Below are 16,375 nucleotides of genomic sequence, written 5' to 3' on the forward strand. Positions count from 1 at the left end.
GTGATGAAAAAAAGAAAACACCATGACCACCGTTCTCCATCCCCAATTGCCCCATCCGGCCAAAGTGAAACTCCAGTTGAAAGGATGAAGCTTTGACTCCACTGAAGAACCAAACGGAATCACAGGAGGTGCTGGATACACTGAAAATGGAAGATTTCCATGAGTGCTTCCAAAAAATGAGAAAACATCTAGAATTGCTGTGTTCAGGCCCGGAATGACTACTCTGAAAAGAACTATAGAAATTAGGCATTAACACAAATATTCATGTTTTAATGAGCAAATTCTTGAAAATTCTGGATAGCAACTCATATATTTAACAAATACCTGGACTGACTTAATTCCTTAAACTCCTGTTGAGGAGCATAGGGCTGAGACAAACTATCGCTATCTAGTTCTGTGATGTGCAATGTGTTTCAGCTTTCCCCATGTATACCCAAGCTGCTCACTCTCTATCTTCACTGATCTCCTCTATGTCATCTTAGGTCTTCCTCTCCTCCTCTGACCCTGTATTGGACGGAGTGTTGCAAACGCACCCTTAGCTTTGTTCAAACGGCTGGTAACATCTTCATCTGCCCCTCCATTCACCATTATAATGCTTCCTAGGTAGCAGAAGCTATTCATTCTTTCTATAACATGCCCATCCAGATACAACGGTGTATTATTTTGATTTCTTAATCACATTTCCTTTGTCTTCTTAATGATAATCTGAAGTCCAATTACCTGCGTTTCAGTCTCCAGGGATTTAAGCTTAATTTCCATATCTCTACAACTATGACCAACTAAGTATAGGCCAACAGCAAAGTCCAAATCTTCCAGTTGTTGAGTAAGATTCCACTGGATTCCCAATCGTCGATTCGTTGCACTTCTCATGACAACATCAAGAGTTATAAGGAACAGTATGCATGAAAGTAGATATCCTTGTTTCACACCAGTCTCAACTTTAGTTGGTTTAATAAATACCTGTTATACAGTAAATACCTCCAGCAAGCCTGGCACCTGCCAGATTATCTGTCAGATAAATATTCTTCATCTATAATTCAGTAGTATTATTTTATATATATACACTGACTGACAGAGCAACTGCAACACCAAGAAGGAGTGGTCAGAACTTTATGCCAATTGCAGGGTAGACTGACGTCACTGAGGTATGCTCATGATGTGAAATGCGCCGCTGTGCTGCGCACGTAGCGAACGATAAATGGGACACGGCGATGGCGAATGGCCCACGTCGTACCATGATTTCTCAGCCGACAGTCATTGTAGAACGTGTTGTCGTGTGCCACAGGACACGTGTATAGCTAAGAATGCCAGGCCGCCGTCAACGGAGGCATTTCCAGCAGACAGACGACTTTACGAGGGGTATGGTGATCGGGCTGAGAAGGGCAGGTTGGTCGCTTCGTCAAATCGCAGCCGATACCCATAGGGATGTGTCCACGGTGCAGCGCCTGTGGCGAAGATGGTTGACGCAGGGACATGTGGCACGTGCGAGGGCTCCAGGCGCAGCCCGAGTGACGTCAGCACGCGAGGATCGGTGCATCCGCCGCCAAGCGGTGGCAGCCCCGCACGCCACGTCAACCGCCATTCTTCAGCATGTGCAAGACACCCTGGCTGTTCCAATATCGACCAGAACAATTTCCCGTCGATTGGTTGAAGGAGGCCTGCACTCCCGGCGTCCGCTCAGAAGACTACCATTGACTCCACAGCATAGACGTGCATGCCTGGCATGGTGCCGGGCTAGAGCGACTTGGATGAGGGAATGGCGGAACGCTTCTGTTCTGTCAGTGATAGTCACTGCAGACGAGTGTGGCGTCGGCGTGGAGAAAGGTCAAATCCGGCAGTAACTGTGGAGCGCCCTACCGCTAGACAACGCGGCATCATGGTTTGGGGCGCTATTGCGTATGATTCCACGTCACCTCTAGTGCGTATTCAAGGCACGTTAAATGCCCACCGCTACGTGCAGCATGTGCTGCGGCCGGTGGCACTCCCGTACCTTCAGGGGCTGCCCAATGCTCTGTTTCAGCAGGATAATGCCCGCCCACACACTGCTCGCATCTTCCAACAGGCTCTACGAGGTGTACAGATGCTTCCATGGCCAGCGTACTCTCCGGATCTCTCACCAATCGAACACGTGTGGGATCTCATTGGACGCCGTTTGCAAACTCTGCCCCAGCCTCGTACGGACGACCAACTGTGGCAAATGGTTGACAGAGAATGGAGAACCATCCCTCAGGACACCATCCGCAATCTTACTGACTCTGTACCTCGACGTGTTTCGGCGTGCATCGCCGCTCGCGGTGGTCCTACATCCTACTGAGTCGATGCCGTGCGCATTGTGTAACCTGCATATCGGTTTGAAATAAACATCAATTATTCGTCCATGCCGTCTCTGTTTTTTCCCCAACTTTCATCCCTTTCGAACCACTCCTTCTTGGTGTTGCATTTGCTCTGTCAATCAGTGTATATTGAAAACTTAACACGTTACAGACGTGAAAATTGGTATTTTTAATCTCTTTTAAAAATAAAAGTAACATGTATTTGTTCGTTTTCGGAAAAAAAACATGTCAGTGGGGGGAGGGGTGTAAAGAGGAATGAAAAAGGGGTTTAATTCTTTTTATATGAATACTTATATCTCAAAAACTGAAGATGTTACAGAAATGAAAATTGGTATTTGGAATCTCTCTTAAAAATAGACACATAATTTTTTTGGAAAACCTACTTAAGGGGGGTAGGAATAGGACAGGACTCACGAAGCAGGTGAATTCTTAAAATGAGTATATGTCAAAAATGTAACATGTTACATACGTGACAATTGGTACTTTTTAATCTCTTTTAAATATAAAGTAACACACATTCTTTTGTTTTCGGAAAAACCACTTGGGGAGGGGGAGGGGTAAAAAGGACTGAAAGAGGGGTTGAATTATTTTTATTAGGGTACTGGTATCTCAAAATCTGAAGATACTACAGACGTGAAAATTGGTATTAGGAATCTCGTTTAAAAGTAAAAAAACACGTATTTTTTGTTTTCATAAAATCCACTTAAAGGGGGTGTAAAAAGGACTGAAAATGGGTTGAATTCTCTTTATGAGGATACTTATATCTCAAAACTGAAGATGTCACAGACATAAAAAATTGTATTTGGAGTTTTTTAACAAATAAAGAAACACGTATTCTTTTGTTTTTGGAAAATCCAATTAAGGGTGGGTAAATTAATTGAAAAAAAGAGTCTAATTCTTTTTATGAGGATACTTCTATCACAAAAACGAAGTATATTACGGACGTGAAAATTGGTATTTGGAATTTCCTTTTAAAATAAACAAACGCCTTTTTGGTTGGGAGGGGGGAGGGAATCAACTGAACGAGTAGAATTCTTTCCATGAGGATACAAATAAGAAGTGGACTTAAAACAATACACCCATACAGGGTTTTGACTGGGGGGGATGAGGAATGATGACAAAAATATAAGTTTATATGTAACTGTTTGAATTACGAAGTTAAAATGTCAAATGATATCCTAGGTGTTAAATAACAGAAGGTTTCAAACAAATTTAACCCCTCAGAGAGTTAAATGGAGGTTGAGATCCGAAAACAAATATATTTATTCCTCCGAAATGGTTCAACGCACAAAGACAAAATTACAAATAGCAGTATATATTTTAAATCCTAGGTGTGAAATAGAAAATATTTTTAAACGTTCCACCACTAAAGTGTCATATGAGGTTAGCTCCGTAAACTAAATCCACCAAAACTGTTTGGCGTACAAAGTTGTAATTTTATGAGAAGGATCTTCTTTTATGTCCTAGGTGTAAAATACTGTATACTTCAAAACATTTCTCCCCTAAGAGGTTTAGATTGTAGTTGACTCTGAGAAACACAATATCCATTCTTCCAAAACCATTTCAGGCACAAACAAAACTTTTTTTAATGATGGGTGGTCTTCTATATCCTAGATGTTAATAAATATTTCAAAATATTAACCCCTTAAAAAAGTATTCATTACTCAATTATTGTTCGACGTACAAAATCAAAATTTCACAGGTTGGTCCCTTTTCTGTCGTAGGTGTTAAATCAGATATGGTTTAAAACATTCAAATTCTTCCGAACGAGATTCAAGTGAGTGGTAGATTTAAAAAAAAAATCATCACATCCCCAAAACCGTTTGACGTACGAACTGAGAACGTATTTTACAGGCTCAGCTGACGGTGAACTCTCCAAAGTGTAAAACATTGAATAATAACTTTCATTTTAAAGCCGTAGCAAAGCACAGGTATCTTGCTAGTACAGTATATATCAAAAACTTGATGTTACAGACGTGAAAATCTGTATTTTTAAATTCTTTTAAAAATAAAAGTAACACATATTTGTTTGTTTTTGGAAAAAAGCCATGTCAGTGGGGGTAGGGGGTAAAAAGGACTGAAAAAGGGGTTGAATTCTTTTTACATGGATACTTATATCTCAAATACTGAAGATGTTACAGAAATGAAAATTGGTATTTGGAATCTCCTTTAAAAATAAAGATATACGTATTTATTTGTTTTTGGAAAATATACTTAAGGTGTGGTGAATAGGAGTGACAAAGGGGGTGAATTTTTGAAATGAGTATATCTCAAAAACGTAACATATTACAGATGTGATAGCTGGTATTTGGAATCTCCTGTAAAAGTGAAGTAACACACACAATTTGATTTTTTGAAAATCCGCTTAAGGTGGAAGTGTTAAAGGGGGCAAGTTTTAAAATAAGCATATATACAACATACATAAAAAACTCAAGTTACAGACGTGAAAATTGTTTTTTTTTATCTCTTTTAAAAATAAAAATAACATGTATTTGTTTGTTTTGGGAAAAACACTTCACTGGGGGTGGGGGTGGGGGTGTAAAACAGACTGAAAAAGGTGTTGAATTATTTTTATGTGGATACTTATATCTCAAACACTGAAGTTGTTACAGACATGAAAATTTGTATGTGGAATCTTCTTTAAAAATAAAGAAACACATATTCGTTTGTTTTCGGAAAATCCAATTAAGGGTGGGTAAATTCATTGAAAAATGAGTTTAATTCTTTGTATGAGGTTACATATATCACAAAAAAAAAAGGATGTAATGGAAGTGAAAATTGGTATTTGGAATCTCCTTTTAAAAAAAAAAAAGTCAAATTTTTGAAAGGGGGGAAGGAATCAACTGAAGGGGGTGTATAAGGAGTTGAATTCTTTCTATGAGGCTACAAATAAGAAGTGGACTTAAAACAATACACCCATACCGGGTTTTGACTGGGGGATGAGGAATGATGACAAAAATATACGTTTACATGAAACTTTTTGAATTACGAAGTTAAAATATCAAATGATATCCTAGGTGTTAAATAACTGAAGGTTTGCAACAAATTTAAACTGTCAGAGAGTTAAATGGGAATTAAGATCCGAAGACAAATATATTAATTCCTTTCTCCGAAGCGGTTTAACGTACGAAGACAAAATTCCAAATAGCAGTATATATTTTAAATCCTAGGTGTCAAATAGAAAATATTTTTAAATATTCCACCACAAAAGTGTCAAATGAGGTTGAGGTTATTGATCCCTCCAAAACCTTTTGGCGTACAAAGTTGTAATTTTACAAGAAGGGTCTTCTTTTATGTCCTAGGTGTAAAATACTGTATACTTCCAAACATTTCTCCCCTAAGAGGTTTAGGTGGTAGTTGATTTTCAGAAACACAATATCCATTCTTCCGAAACCATTTCAGACACGAAAACTTTTTTTTGAAGGGTTGTCCTCTATATCCTAGATGTTAATAAATATTTCAAAACATTCACGCCTTAAAAAAGTATTCATTCCTCCAATACTGTTTGGTGTACAAAATCAAAATTTCACAGGTTGGTTGCTTTTACGTCCTAGGTGTTAAATCGGATATATGGTTTAAAACATTCAAATTCTTCCGTAGGGGGTTCAAGTGAGTGGTAGATTATAAAATAAATAATCATTCCCTGAAAACCGTTCATTTATAGGAAGGGGAGTTAGGGATTGGAATAACTTACCAAGGGAGATGTTCAATAAATTTCCAATTTCTTTGAAATCATTTAGGAAAAGGCTAGGGTGCAACAGATAGGGAATCTGCCACCTGGGCGACTGCCCTAAATGCAGATCAGTATGATTGATTGATTGACATATAAACTGAGGAGATATTTTACAGGGCTCAGCTGACAGTGGACTCTCCAAAATGTACAACATTGAATAATAACTTTCTTGAAAAAGAATTGTGTTAATTCTCAAGCTATGTAGCTAAACTCACAAAATACACAGGTATGTATCAATGTCAATCCTTATGCCATCCATGAAGAGTCACTTTATGTAGTAAAAAAATTGTCTCTAGTGAGCTGTGTCCTTCCACTACATTACTGGGCCAACCAGTTTTTAAGGCACAATGAATACTGACACATAATTAGAAATCTTTATGAATTTTGTGAACCAGCTGATCAGTTGATTGCAGTGGTTACTTCCAACATGATGGTGTACCTTGCCACAACTCCAAGTCAATACCGCCATCCAATGATTGATCAAGAAACTCAAAGACACCATCATACATGAAATTATTGCCAACAAAATTGCTATGATACACTGCACATTAACCAATATGGGGAGTTTGGCAAACATGTATCTGGACACTGATAGTGGGCTTCCATAACACGTTCCTATTTATCACAGATTAAGGTATGTCTTTTAAAACTATTACATAAATATGACTTTGTAACCATAAATTAATTTAAGTCAGTCAGTCAGTCAGTCAGTAACTGTTCAGTCCCAAATGAATCATCCATACAATTTACTAGTTAATTTCCTTGAGCTGATTAAAGTCCTTGAGTAGAAAAAGGATATTTTCATTTTAAATGGACACAATACTATTCTGTTATTTCTTAAACTTAAATAACCTACATGAATGCAAAGAGGAACTCAGCCAAAAATTTGAAAAACTTTTATGCATTAAATTTGTCATTGTTCAAGTTTTTATCAGAACAATTATATTGATAATTTTGATTGGAAAAATAACATGCAAGATTGTGATTTTAATATGCCTTTATTACTTCTTACCATAATACAAGGACCTACAATTTCATTTGATTTTGACACTGAAGGATGAAATCTATTTGCTGGGAAGTGAATTACAAACTTCATGATAAGCATTCATTCGCAATAAGAACTTGATAAAGAACCGATGCATATAGCATGGTGTGGATGCTTGTAAAACATATCTGCTTTATAAAACCCTAACAGACACAAAAGTAGAAATGTTGAATATCAACAGTCCACAGACTACTTACTCAGAATGTAAGTACAAAGCTATGCGTCCTTCATAACTGAGAGAAAAATAAGAATAGTTCCCAGCAGCCACTTGTGAGCTGACTACAGCTATTAAGATTAATTCTTGTGCAAAAGCACTCCCAACCAGCAAGATGAGCAGGAAGAACTTCTCCATCACATTGCCTATAAATATAAGAGACAAAAGAAATGTGTTTTTAAAAAACAGCTAAGAGTATTTTAGCAAAGTACATTAAAAATAAAAGTAACCATTTGTATGCACAAACATTTCAAAACCATGAAAAAAATTGAGACATCTAAACAAGATATTCACAAAAAACAAATCATTATATCTATCATCAGTTAATTTCCACAGTTTGCAAGACAAACATTTCTCCCAACCAGGGAAATATTTGTCTTTCCCTGGCATTGCAAGTGCATACACAAGTACAAAGAACAGAGAGCAATTTTTAGCTTTCATTCACAACCAAGTACAACCCAACCTGGGTCAACGCCACACAATTGTCTTTCAAAATAACAGATTGTTCCCAAGTGGATGGATGAAGTAGCAGGATATCACAGTCACCATTAGGAAAGCAAGCTTAATTTCTGTCTATATGTTGTTATAACACAATCCACAGTTTGCTATTAATAAATTAGTGTAACTCGAACAGATCCACAATAAATCAAAGTAATACAAGTCGATGGTGAAGACCTTCTGCAAGAGATGAAGTTTAAAGGTAATGGGTCTACAACTGCTGATGAGCAATTTATCAAAGAAGGGATTTAAACAACATAGACAAAGTGATAAAAGGCATATCAACAATCACTGGATGACAGACCACTTCAAATTGAAGATTTATTGCACAATTGTCTACTCTATTCTACTTAACGGTACAGAATGGTTGTTGACTAAGAAAGAGGCAGAAAGCCATCTAACATTTTAAATTTCACAATGTAAATCCCATCAAAAATTCTATTGAACTTTGCAAAACTTTAAACAAATTCAATTTACAACCAAATCATGTTTTATGTTCCTTTGATATCACGAACATATATCCAAATATACCCGTCAATGAAACTATCACCATAATAAAAAACAACCTCTCCAAACACAGCGCATTAAGCAAAACTGAAATAGACGAATTCATAAAGTTACTAAGTTTTGTTTTACACAATAATTATTTTACTTTCAACAACAAAATATTTGAACAAGAAGGCTTAGCTATGGGAGACCCGATCTACGGCATTTTAGCAGACATCTACATGGACAACCTAGAATACAACAAAATAGTAAAAAACATTAATGGACTCAGTTTATGGCTCCGTTATGTTGATGATACATTAGCAATTATCGATAAACAACTTAACAATAGTGATAACATCCTAATGTTTCTAAATAATTTAGACAATAATATAGAGTTCACAAAGGAAAACGAAAACAATAAATCAATCAATTTTCTAGATGTCAAAATCACGCGAGTTATAGACAAATTTGATTTCCAAAGTTACCGCAAGCCTTCATTTACTCCAATAACTGTAAAAAAATGAATCATTGCATCCAATTCCCATAAACAAGCCACTTATTACAGTATAGTACACAGGGCATTAAAAATCCCACTTTCACCAAATAATTTAAAAAATGAATTAGATTTCATAAAAGAAATATAGCCAGATTCAATGGGTTCAATCCAAATGTGATCAACAAAATCATTAATAAAGTTATACTAAAATTAACCACAAACCATAAAACCCAACAAACCAAAATTTGCAAAGTTCACCTATAAGAACCCAAAAATCCATCAAATTACCAATCCTTTAAAAAAACACGAGGTAAAAATCGCTTATACCACGCAGAATACAAATCTAAATTTATTTTTTAATCACAACTCAGTCAATTCAACTAATAATAAATATTCAAGCTCAGGTATATATAGACTCAGATGTTCAGTATGTAATTTTTCTTATGTTGGCCATACTGGCCGCTGTTTCTCAACTAGATATGCAGAACATTGTAACGCCCAAAAACATAATAAGCTCTCTGCGATGAGTAACCACATGAAGGAAACAGGTCACAAATTTACTACAACAGATCAGGATCTACAAATCTTAAAAAGAATTGAAAAAGGTAAACTCATGACGGAATATGAAAACATCTTCCTAGATCAACAATTTAACAAAGACAAAAACTTAAATGATGTAACAGATAATAAAAGTTCTCTTTATGAACAGATTCCCATTCTATTACAAAAACTATTCCTTCAATCTAACACATACACCACCCCCCGCCCCTTCACCCGCTGCCGGCAACGCCCCCTCATGCGCAACGAATAAGCCCTTAGCCACGCCTTCTCAAGCTCAACCCCCTCCACCAAGACTTCACAAATACAACACGTGAAGTAAGAGCTCGGCGACTGCCAGTTGCTCTAAAGCTCTCAACGTAAGTTCACATCTCAGCAGTCGAAAGTGTAAGTGTCAACACTTTTCATTTAACATCCACTATTTAGCCCCCTAATTCCAATTATGGTTCATCATTAAATTTTCAAAATAACTCTTTAATTACAGAATTTCATCACACAACTTGGCTACCCAATGAATGACAACTTTTACTACAACAACGTTCCCTTTCGACTAGTATGCTCACTTCAACACGTCTAACAACAAAGAGCCACACCTATCACAAAAACTTCCCACAAATATTACATCAAAGAAGATGGCCTAATGACGCCTACACAAACTCCAATATAGCCAACGGCACCAGCATTCTAACTAATATTATCTCAAAAAAGAACCACGCCATATGAAAAATCTTCAAAATGTATAGCATTTATATGAAAATCAATACTTATCAACTTCAAGAACCAAGGACTATTACCAATGCTCAACTTTCCTTAAGTCTTTAACAACACGCCATTTGACAATTAAATGGAATGTGCTTTCCAATTTTTAACTTTATTATGATATCTTTTACTATCAAGAATCAACCACCTATGTCATAATTCTCAAATAATTGTCATGTTTTTAGACTCAAATATCAACACACATATTATTAAGTAATAGTATACCACATTTTATATAGTAATAGTTGTTTAATGAACTCTAATCAATTTTACAAGACATAGTTACTTTTTAACAGTATTCATAATAAGTCATTTCCAATCAGGTACCTGATCTATTCCTAAGGTAAAATATGGCTGATGATGCCTAAAACATGTACTATCCAATGTATTAATGTTATGTTAATTTTGATAAGGATCGTGGGTTCGAGCCCCACTGTCGGCAGCCCTGAAGATGGTTTTCCGTGGTTTCCCATTTTCACACCAGGCAAATGCTGGGGCTGTACCTTAATTAAGGCCACGGCCACTTCTTTCCACTTCCTAGGCCTTTCCTATCCCATCGTCACCATAAGACATATCTGTGTCGGTGCGACGTAAAGCAAGTAGCAAAAAAAAAAATTTGATAAGGACAAAGTCTTAATTTTTAAGATTGTATTGTAATGAATAGGTGGGTAAACAATAAAAATATACTAGTGTTATTTAATACTGGGTTCACTTGTCGAGAGGCTGCTTCTCCACACCCTACCCGCAATTCACACCATCCAACAGTTAATGTTGAGACCACACTGACATGCACTTTTAGTCGTTATATAGGACAAGCGGTTGTTTCTATAATGGCAATCAACACAGGAAAAGTTACTTTTACATTGGAATAAAAATATTGCTACGTGCCAGCCCCACGGTAGCCCGTATCAGGACTTACAGGAAGTGGCTAGTGAGTCAGATGACAGGGGATTTCCCAGCCGGTCGTTGGGTTAGGGCCAGCCTTTCCATGTATTTTTCTCGTCTGCTGGTTTACCTGCAAGGTTCTGGGAGATGCAACGAGAATGTTCTGTATCTAGCCACATCGCAAATATTCTGGTACAAATCACTCAAGCTATAAAAAGCGAGGCTAGCCACAAACAGTTGGTCATTGTTCGACTCCGTGGTGGAGCTCAATCAGTATGGTGGTGTTTGGTAACTGGGCAGAGGGCAAAAGAGGTGTTGAATTCATTTTTTATTAAGAAAAGGAATTGATATGATGCAATTATCATAAATTCATTCACGAAAAGGTTTTTAGACTAGTTTGGATTGTTATACAATCATCTTCAACAGTTTTTACAAGATGAAATATAAGAAAGAGACATAGCAATTACAACACAACATAACATGTCCACTTAAAGGAAGTGAAATAGGATCATGAAATCTTTCAAACATTGATCATAATGAGTCAAAAAAACCTATGTACAGTCTTGATCTTGATGAAAATTGATAATAAAAATAACAACACTATCACTCAACTGATCACTGGACAAAATATGCAAAGGCACATGAAATTTGTGCATGTGCAAGGTTGCAGTCTTCTTGAAAGTACAATACTGCTGCATTAATCTAAGGGTATTGAATATAATTAGTATAAAGTAATATCAATTGGGAGTGTTGGACAATGCATCTAAGGATATCTAAAAGAAAGCAAAAAGAGACCGTGTCTTAGAAAAGTCAAAAGTGTAAATAGTAAAAAAAAACAGAAGAGTAAGAGGAAAAGTAAGAAGCTTACCCCTCGGCACTCCAGCAGGAGCACTACTGTCAGCAGCTGTTAGTGTTGTGAGGGCTTGGTTGATGTTTGGGCTCAAGGCAACGGGAGGGAGTGGTAGGAGGAAAAGGAAGGGGAAGTGAGGATGAAGAGGAGTGAGGGAATCTGTGTGAATAATTACTTGTGTGGTATTCATTTAATTTCTTATCATAATATTTTGCGATTATGGGGATTATCCAAAGGAACAGTAGTATTTTCGGAAATGTCATTATTATTAAAATTAGCACTGATAAACTGGTCAATAAATACAAAGTACTCTTCTATAATATTAAGAAGGGGGCCTTTCTGATTGAAACTAATTATGTTCAAATCCTGTTGGATATTAGTGAAGTGATGATTGATATCTCTGACATGCTGACCCATTGCAAATAATTAACTTCATGATCCATATCGATGTGTAGCGTAATTTAACAAATAGATAGTAATTATTGTTCCACCTTATTGATACAATATGTTGTGTGCCTTAAGCAAGTTCACAAATTACGAAGGGCGTACTACAATGTTTGACACTTTATTTTTTCTACCCAAATGAAGTACATTACACATCAGTTGTTACGTCCACCTTCTCAACATAATCTCCTTGTAACTGTATGCACTTTTGCCATCGATGTGTCAGTCTCTCCAGACCTTCCTGAAACCATCCTTTCAGAGTGCTGCGTACCCATGCCTTGACAGCTGTGTCCAGTTCTGCAAAATCCGCAAAACGGCAACCACGCAGAGGTATTTTCATGTTCCTGAACAGGTGATAATCACTTGTTCGACATTTCTTTGGCAGTGGGCTGCCCCTATGCTTCCATTGCATCAAATGTTGTTTCGTTTGTGGCTTATGGTAATAGAGCCATGTCTCATCACCAGTCACAAGCCTAGCCATGATGTCAGCTGGCTCTTGATCATGGCGTTGCGAAAGTTCTCTGCACACGTCCACACACCTCTGCTTTTCGTCTGCAGACAAGAGTCTAGGCACTCACCTGAATGACACTTTCCCCAACTAAGTGGCCGTGCACGATCCGCTGCAGGGTGTTTCGACTAATTCCCTTGGCTGCCTCCATTTCCGTAAATGGGATGAATTTGTTTCCTTGGATGGCCTGTTCGATCTGGGCAATGTTGGCTGATGTTTTCCATGACGGCGCATGTTCTCCACAGACTGCCACCAAGCACCAATGAATTTCTGCAGTGGTCATGCCTTCTTTCCATAGGAACCAACTCGTATAGCGATGTCCCTGACGGTTGCTTTCCATGTTGTCTGCTCCTACACTGACAGTGTTGTTATGAAATAGCTATGACGAGTGCATTCGATGGTCCCTGTGCATGTTCTGCTACCAAACGGTGGAACAAGACACTAGTTACACGTCACCACCTTCAAAAGTGAAATGTGAACCGTACCCGGGCGTATGAAAAAATAAAGTGTAAAACAATATAGTATGCCCCTCATAGTTTTTTTTTCCTTTTTTTGCTATTTGTTTAACGTCGCACTAACACATCGAAGGTTTTCGGCGATGGAAGTGTGGGAGATTGGGAAGGTAGATGCCGTGGCCTTCATTAAGGTACAGCCCCAGCATTTGCCTGGTGTGAAAATGGGAAACCACAGAAAACCATCTTCAGGGCTGCCAACAGTGGGGTTCAAACCCACTATCTCCCGAATGCAAGCTCACAGCTGCGCGACCCTAACCGCACGGCCACTTGCTCAGTGCCCCTCATAGTAGTAGTAGTAGTAGTAGTAGTAGTAGTAGTAGTAGTACATGTTTCGGTTTATTATAAACATCATTGTCGTCATCATCATCATCAACAACGTTGTTTAGGTAAAAACATTAAATGTGCAAAGACATAGTTTTCTCAAGATGGTCCTAAAAATGTACTTGACTACTAAAAAAATATATTGGAAAAAGGTAATGATTGGCTAAGTGGGAGGAGGTGAAAGGGGGGGGTTAAAAATCAACTACTAACTAGAAACTTAAAAAACTTATGTAAACTGTGACAGTTTACCATAATGTTCACCTAAAAAGTGTTTGTATACACTTATACACCATAATCAATAAGAAACAAGGGTAAAATGTGCCTTCTTATTGCACTGTTTTTTTGAAAAACTCATTAGCAGATCTCAAAATTGATGAGACTTGTAGCATTTATTCATAGAAAAACAAAGGCTCATGATAGCTATTGAATGTTCATTATGAAGTTGATATTTTGCAATTGTGACCTGTAACCATGAGAATGGATGAATTTAATCAATTCTGCGATCAGCTAATGAGCTTTTTCAAGAACATAATGCAATAAGAAGACACATTTTACCCTAGTTTTATACTGATCACAGTGTATAGAGACTTTTTAGATGAACACATTATGACAAACTGTTACAGTTTACATAAGTTTTTTTTAAGTTTGTAGTTAGTAACCGTTTTAAGCCACCTCTTTCACCTCCTCCCACTTAGCCAATCAGTACTTTTCTCCAATATTTTTAAGTAGTCAAGTATGTTTTTAAGATCAGAAGATTATGTCCTCGCACATTTAATGTTTTTACCTAAACAAAGATATCTGTAGCTGATGATGTTTATAATAAAATGAAACATGTACTACTACTAATTTGTGTACTTGCTGAAGGCACACAACATATTGTATCAATAAGGTGCAACAAAAGTTTCTGTCTATTTGTTAAATTATGCTGAACCATAGCAGAAAACTTATTATGTCTAATGGCATTGATATGTTCGAGACAGCGTACACTGAAGTTCCTCCCAGTTTGACCTACATAGGTGGTTTTACAGTCATGGCATTTTAATCTGTATAAATCCGAACATCCAAATTTATTGGATGTGTTTATGGACTTAGGATTATGGAGCAGATGAGAATTGTTGTTCGTAGGTCTAAATGTTACATGAATGTTATATTTCTTTAAAGGAATAGTAATATGATGAATGCTGTTGTCAGAGTCCTGCAGCCAGACCCACTGCGCAGCACTTCAAACCCATGGGCTCCAGCAACCCAGCACTGGGCGGGCTCAGTAGAATAACCTTGAGTACTTCTCCACAATAACAAGTGCGCCGTGCACAACGAAATGTTCACATCACACTACTATTCGGATCACTCACTACGAATTCCTGTACACTAATAACATATTTTAAAGTAGGCTAATTGCATTTGGAAATTAAACGTTAGAGATTTCTCCTGCACTGTAAGAATAACAACAATTGAAAACAAACAGAAACTTTATTATAAACTAATACTCGTTTGCAATTGACACCAAGTTACCTGAAAATGAATGTAAATAACACGAAGCATATTCATAGGACTTCATTCACGTTTACCTCAAAATAAAATACAAACTGAAATGACATGCAATATGCCAACAACAAAAACAAACCTGAATACAGCTTTTACTTAGTGTGCATAGTTTGTCATTGTTAATGATGGTGGAATGGAATTACTGTGAATGAAAAGAAGAGCATCAGCAATTGTCTGGTTGTAGAAGAGAATGAAGCCCGCTGAACTGAAATTTCTCTCTGAAGCTGAACTTGATGCTTAAATACATATTACTTTCTTAGCGATCTGGTGAAATTTTGAATAGTTTTGTCCATTTGTTCTCCAATAGGACGTTATATCCATCTTCTTCCATTCCACAATTTTGCTTTAAATATCTTTCCAGCTCATCTGTTGGAATACGAGCATCATGAATGTCAGTTCACAAAGAAAACTTCATTACTTTGGCAGGTTGTGGCATAGTCGTGGAGTCTGATGACACAGAAACATTAGAATGCTCGTCATTCAAGCACACCTTGTTCATCGTAAGTATTTTATCTAATCATAAAAAGACAAAAACAGTCCAACTCCTTTAATCTATACTGATATTATAAAGAGAGAGCGCGAATTGTGTTAGTTGGAGGGTAATCTCAGAAACTACTGGACCGATTCTAAAAATCCTTTTACTAATGTAAATATACATTATCCCTGAGAGACATGGGCTGCATTTTATTTTCAAAACAATTTGAGGTGGGGAGGCGACGGGGGAGATATAAAAATAGTAGGCTAATATAGGCGAAATATCGAATTTGTCGTGCAAGGACGAGACTAAGCTCATTTTAAGCCCCTTGACCCAAAGAACAAATCTCGGTAAGCCTTATGGGCCCAAAAACCATGTTTTAAGGCCCTAAAACAGACTGTTATGAAGATATTGGCACTACACTACCCCTGCTCTCGGAATCGATAAGGAAATGAACAGCCGTAACCATGGCAACGCCAGCTCCAGGATTCTACAGCAGCGAGATTATGCATGTACATTTGGGCATAGCTGTCAACCAAAATTTGTACACATAATCCCTGAGCACATCTACAATATATCTCGAAAACTTAACATGTTACAGATGTGAAGTGGTATTTATAATCTCTTTTAAAAATAAAGAGACATGTATTATTTTGTTTTCGGAAAAGACACTTAAGGGGGAGGGGGGGAAAGACTGAAATGTGGGC

The 16,375-nt window shown here is 37.3% G+C and overlaps 1 protein-coding gene across 6 annotated transcripts in view; it reads right to left on the bottom strand.

Annotated features, from left to right (window-relative positions):
• Window positions 1-16,375, bottom strand: part of LOC136862924 (UPF0669 protein C6orf120 homolog) — a 271,519-nt gene that overhangs the window by 116,950 nt on the left and 138,194 nt on the right. For all 6 annotated transcript variants that reach the window (XM_067139213.2, XM_067139209.2, XM_067139215.2 and 3 more), the window contains one exon: window positions 7,309-7,471. In XM_067139213.2, coding sequence (XP_066995314.2) covers window positions 7,309-7,463 — 155 coding nt within the window. In that variant the 5' untranslated portion in view covers window positions 7,464-7,471. The remainder of the gene's footprint in view (window positions 1-7,308; window positions 7,472-16,375) is intronic.

This window comes from Anabrus simplex, chromosome 2 (genome assembly GCF_040414725.1).
Source record: "Anabrus simplex isolate iqAnaSimp1 chromosome 2, ASM4041472v1, whole genome shotgun sequence".
Classification (NCBI taxonomy): domain Eukaryota; kingdom Metazoa; phylum Arthropoda; class Insecta; order Orthoptera; family Tettigoniidae; genus Anabrus; species Anabrus simplex.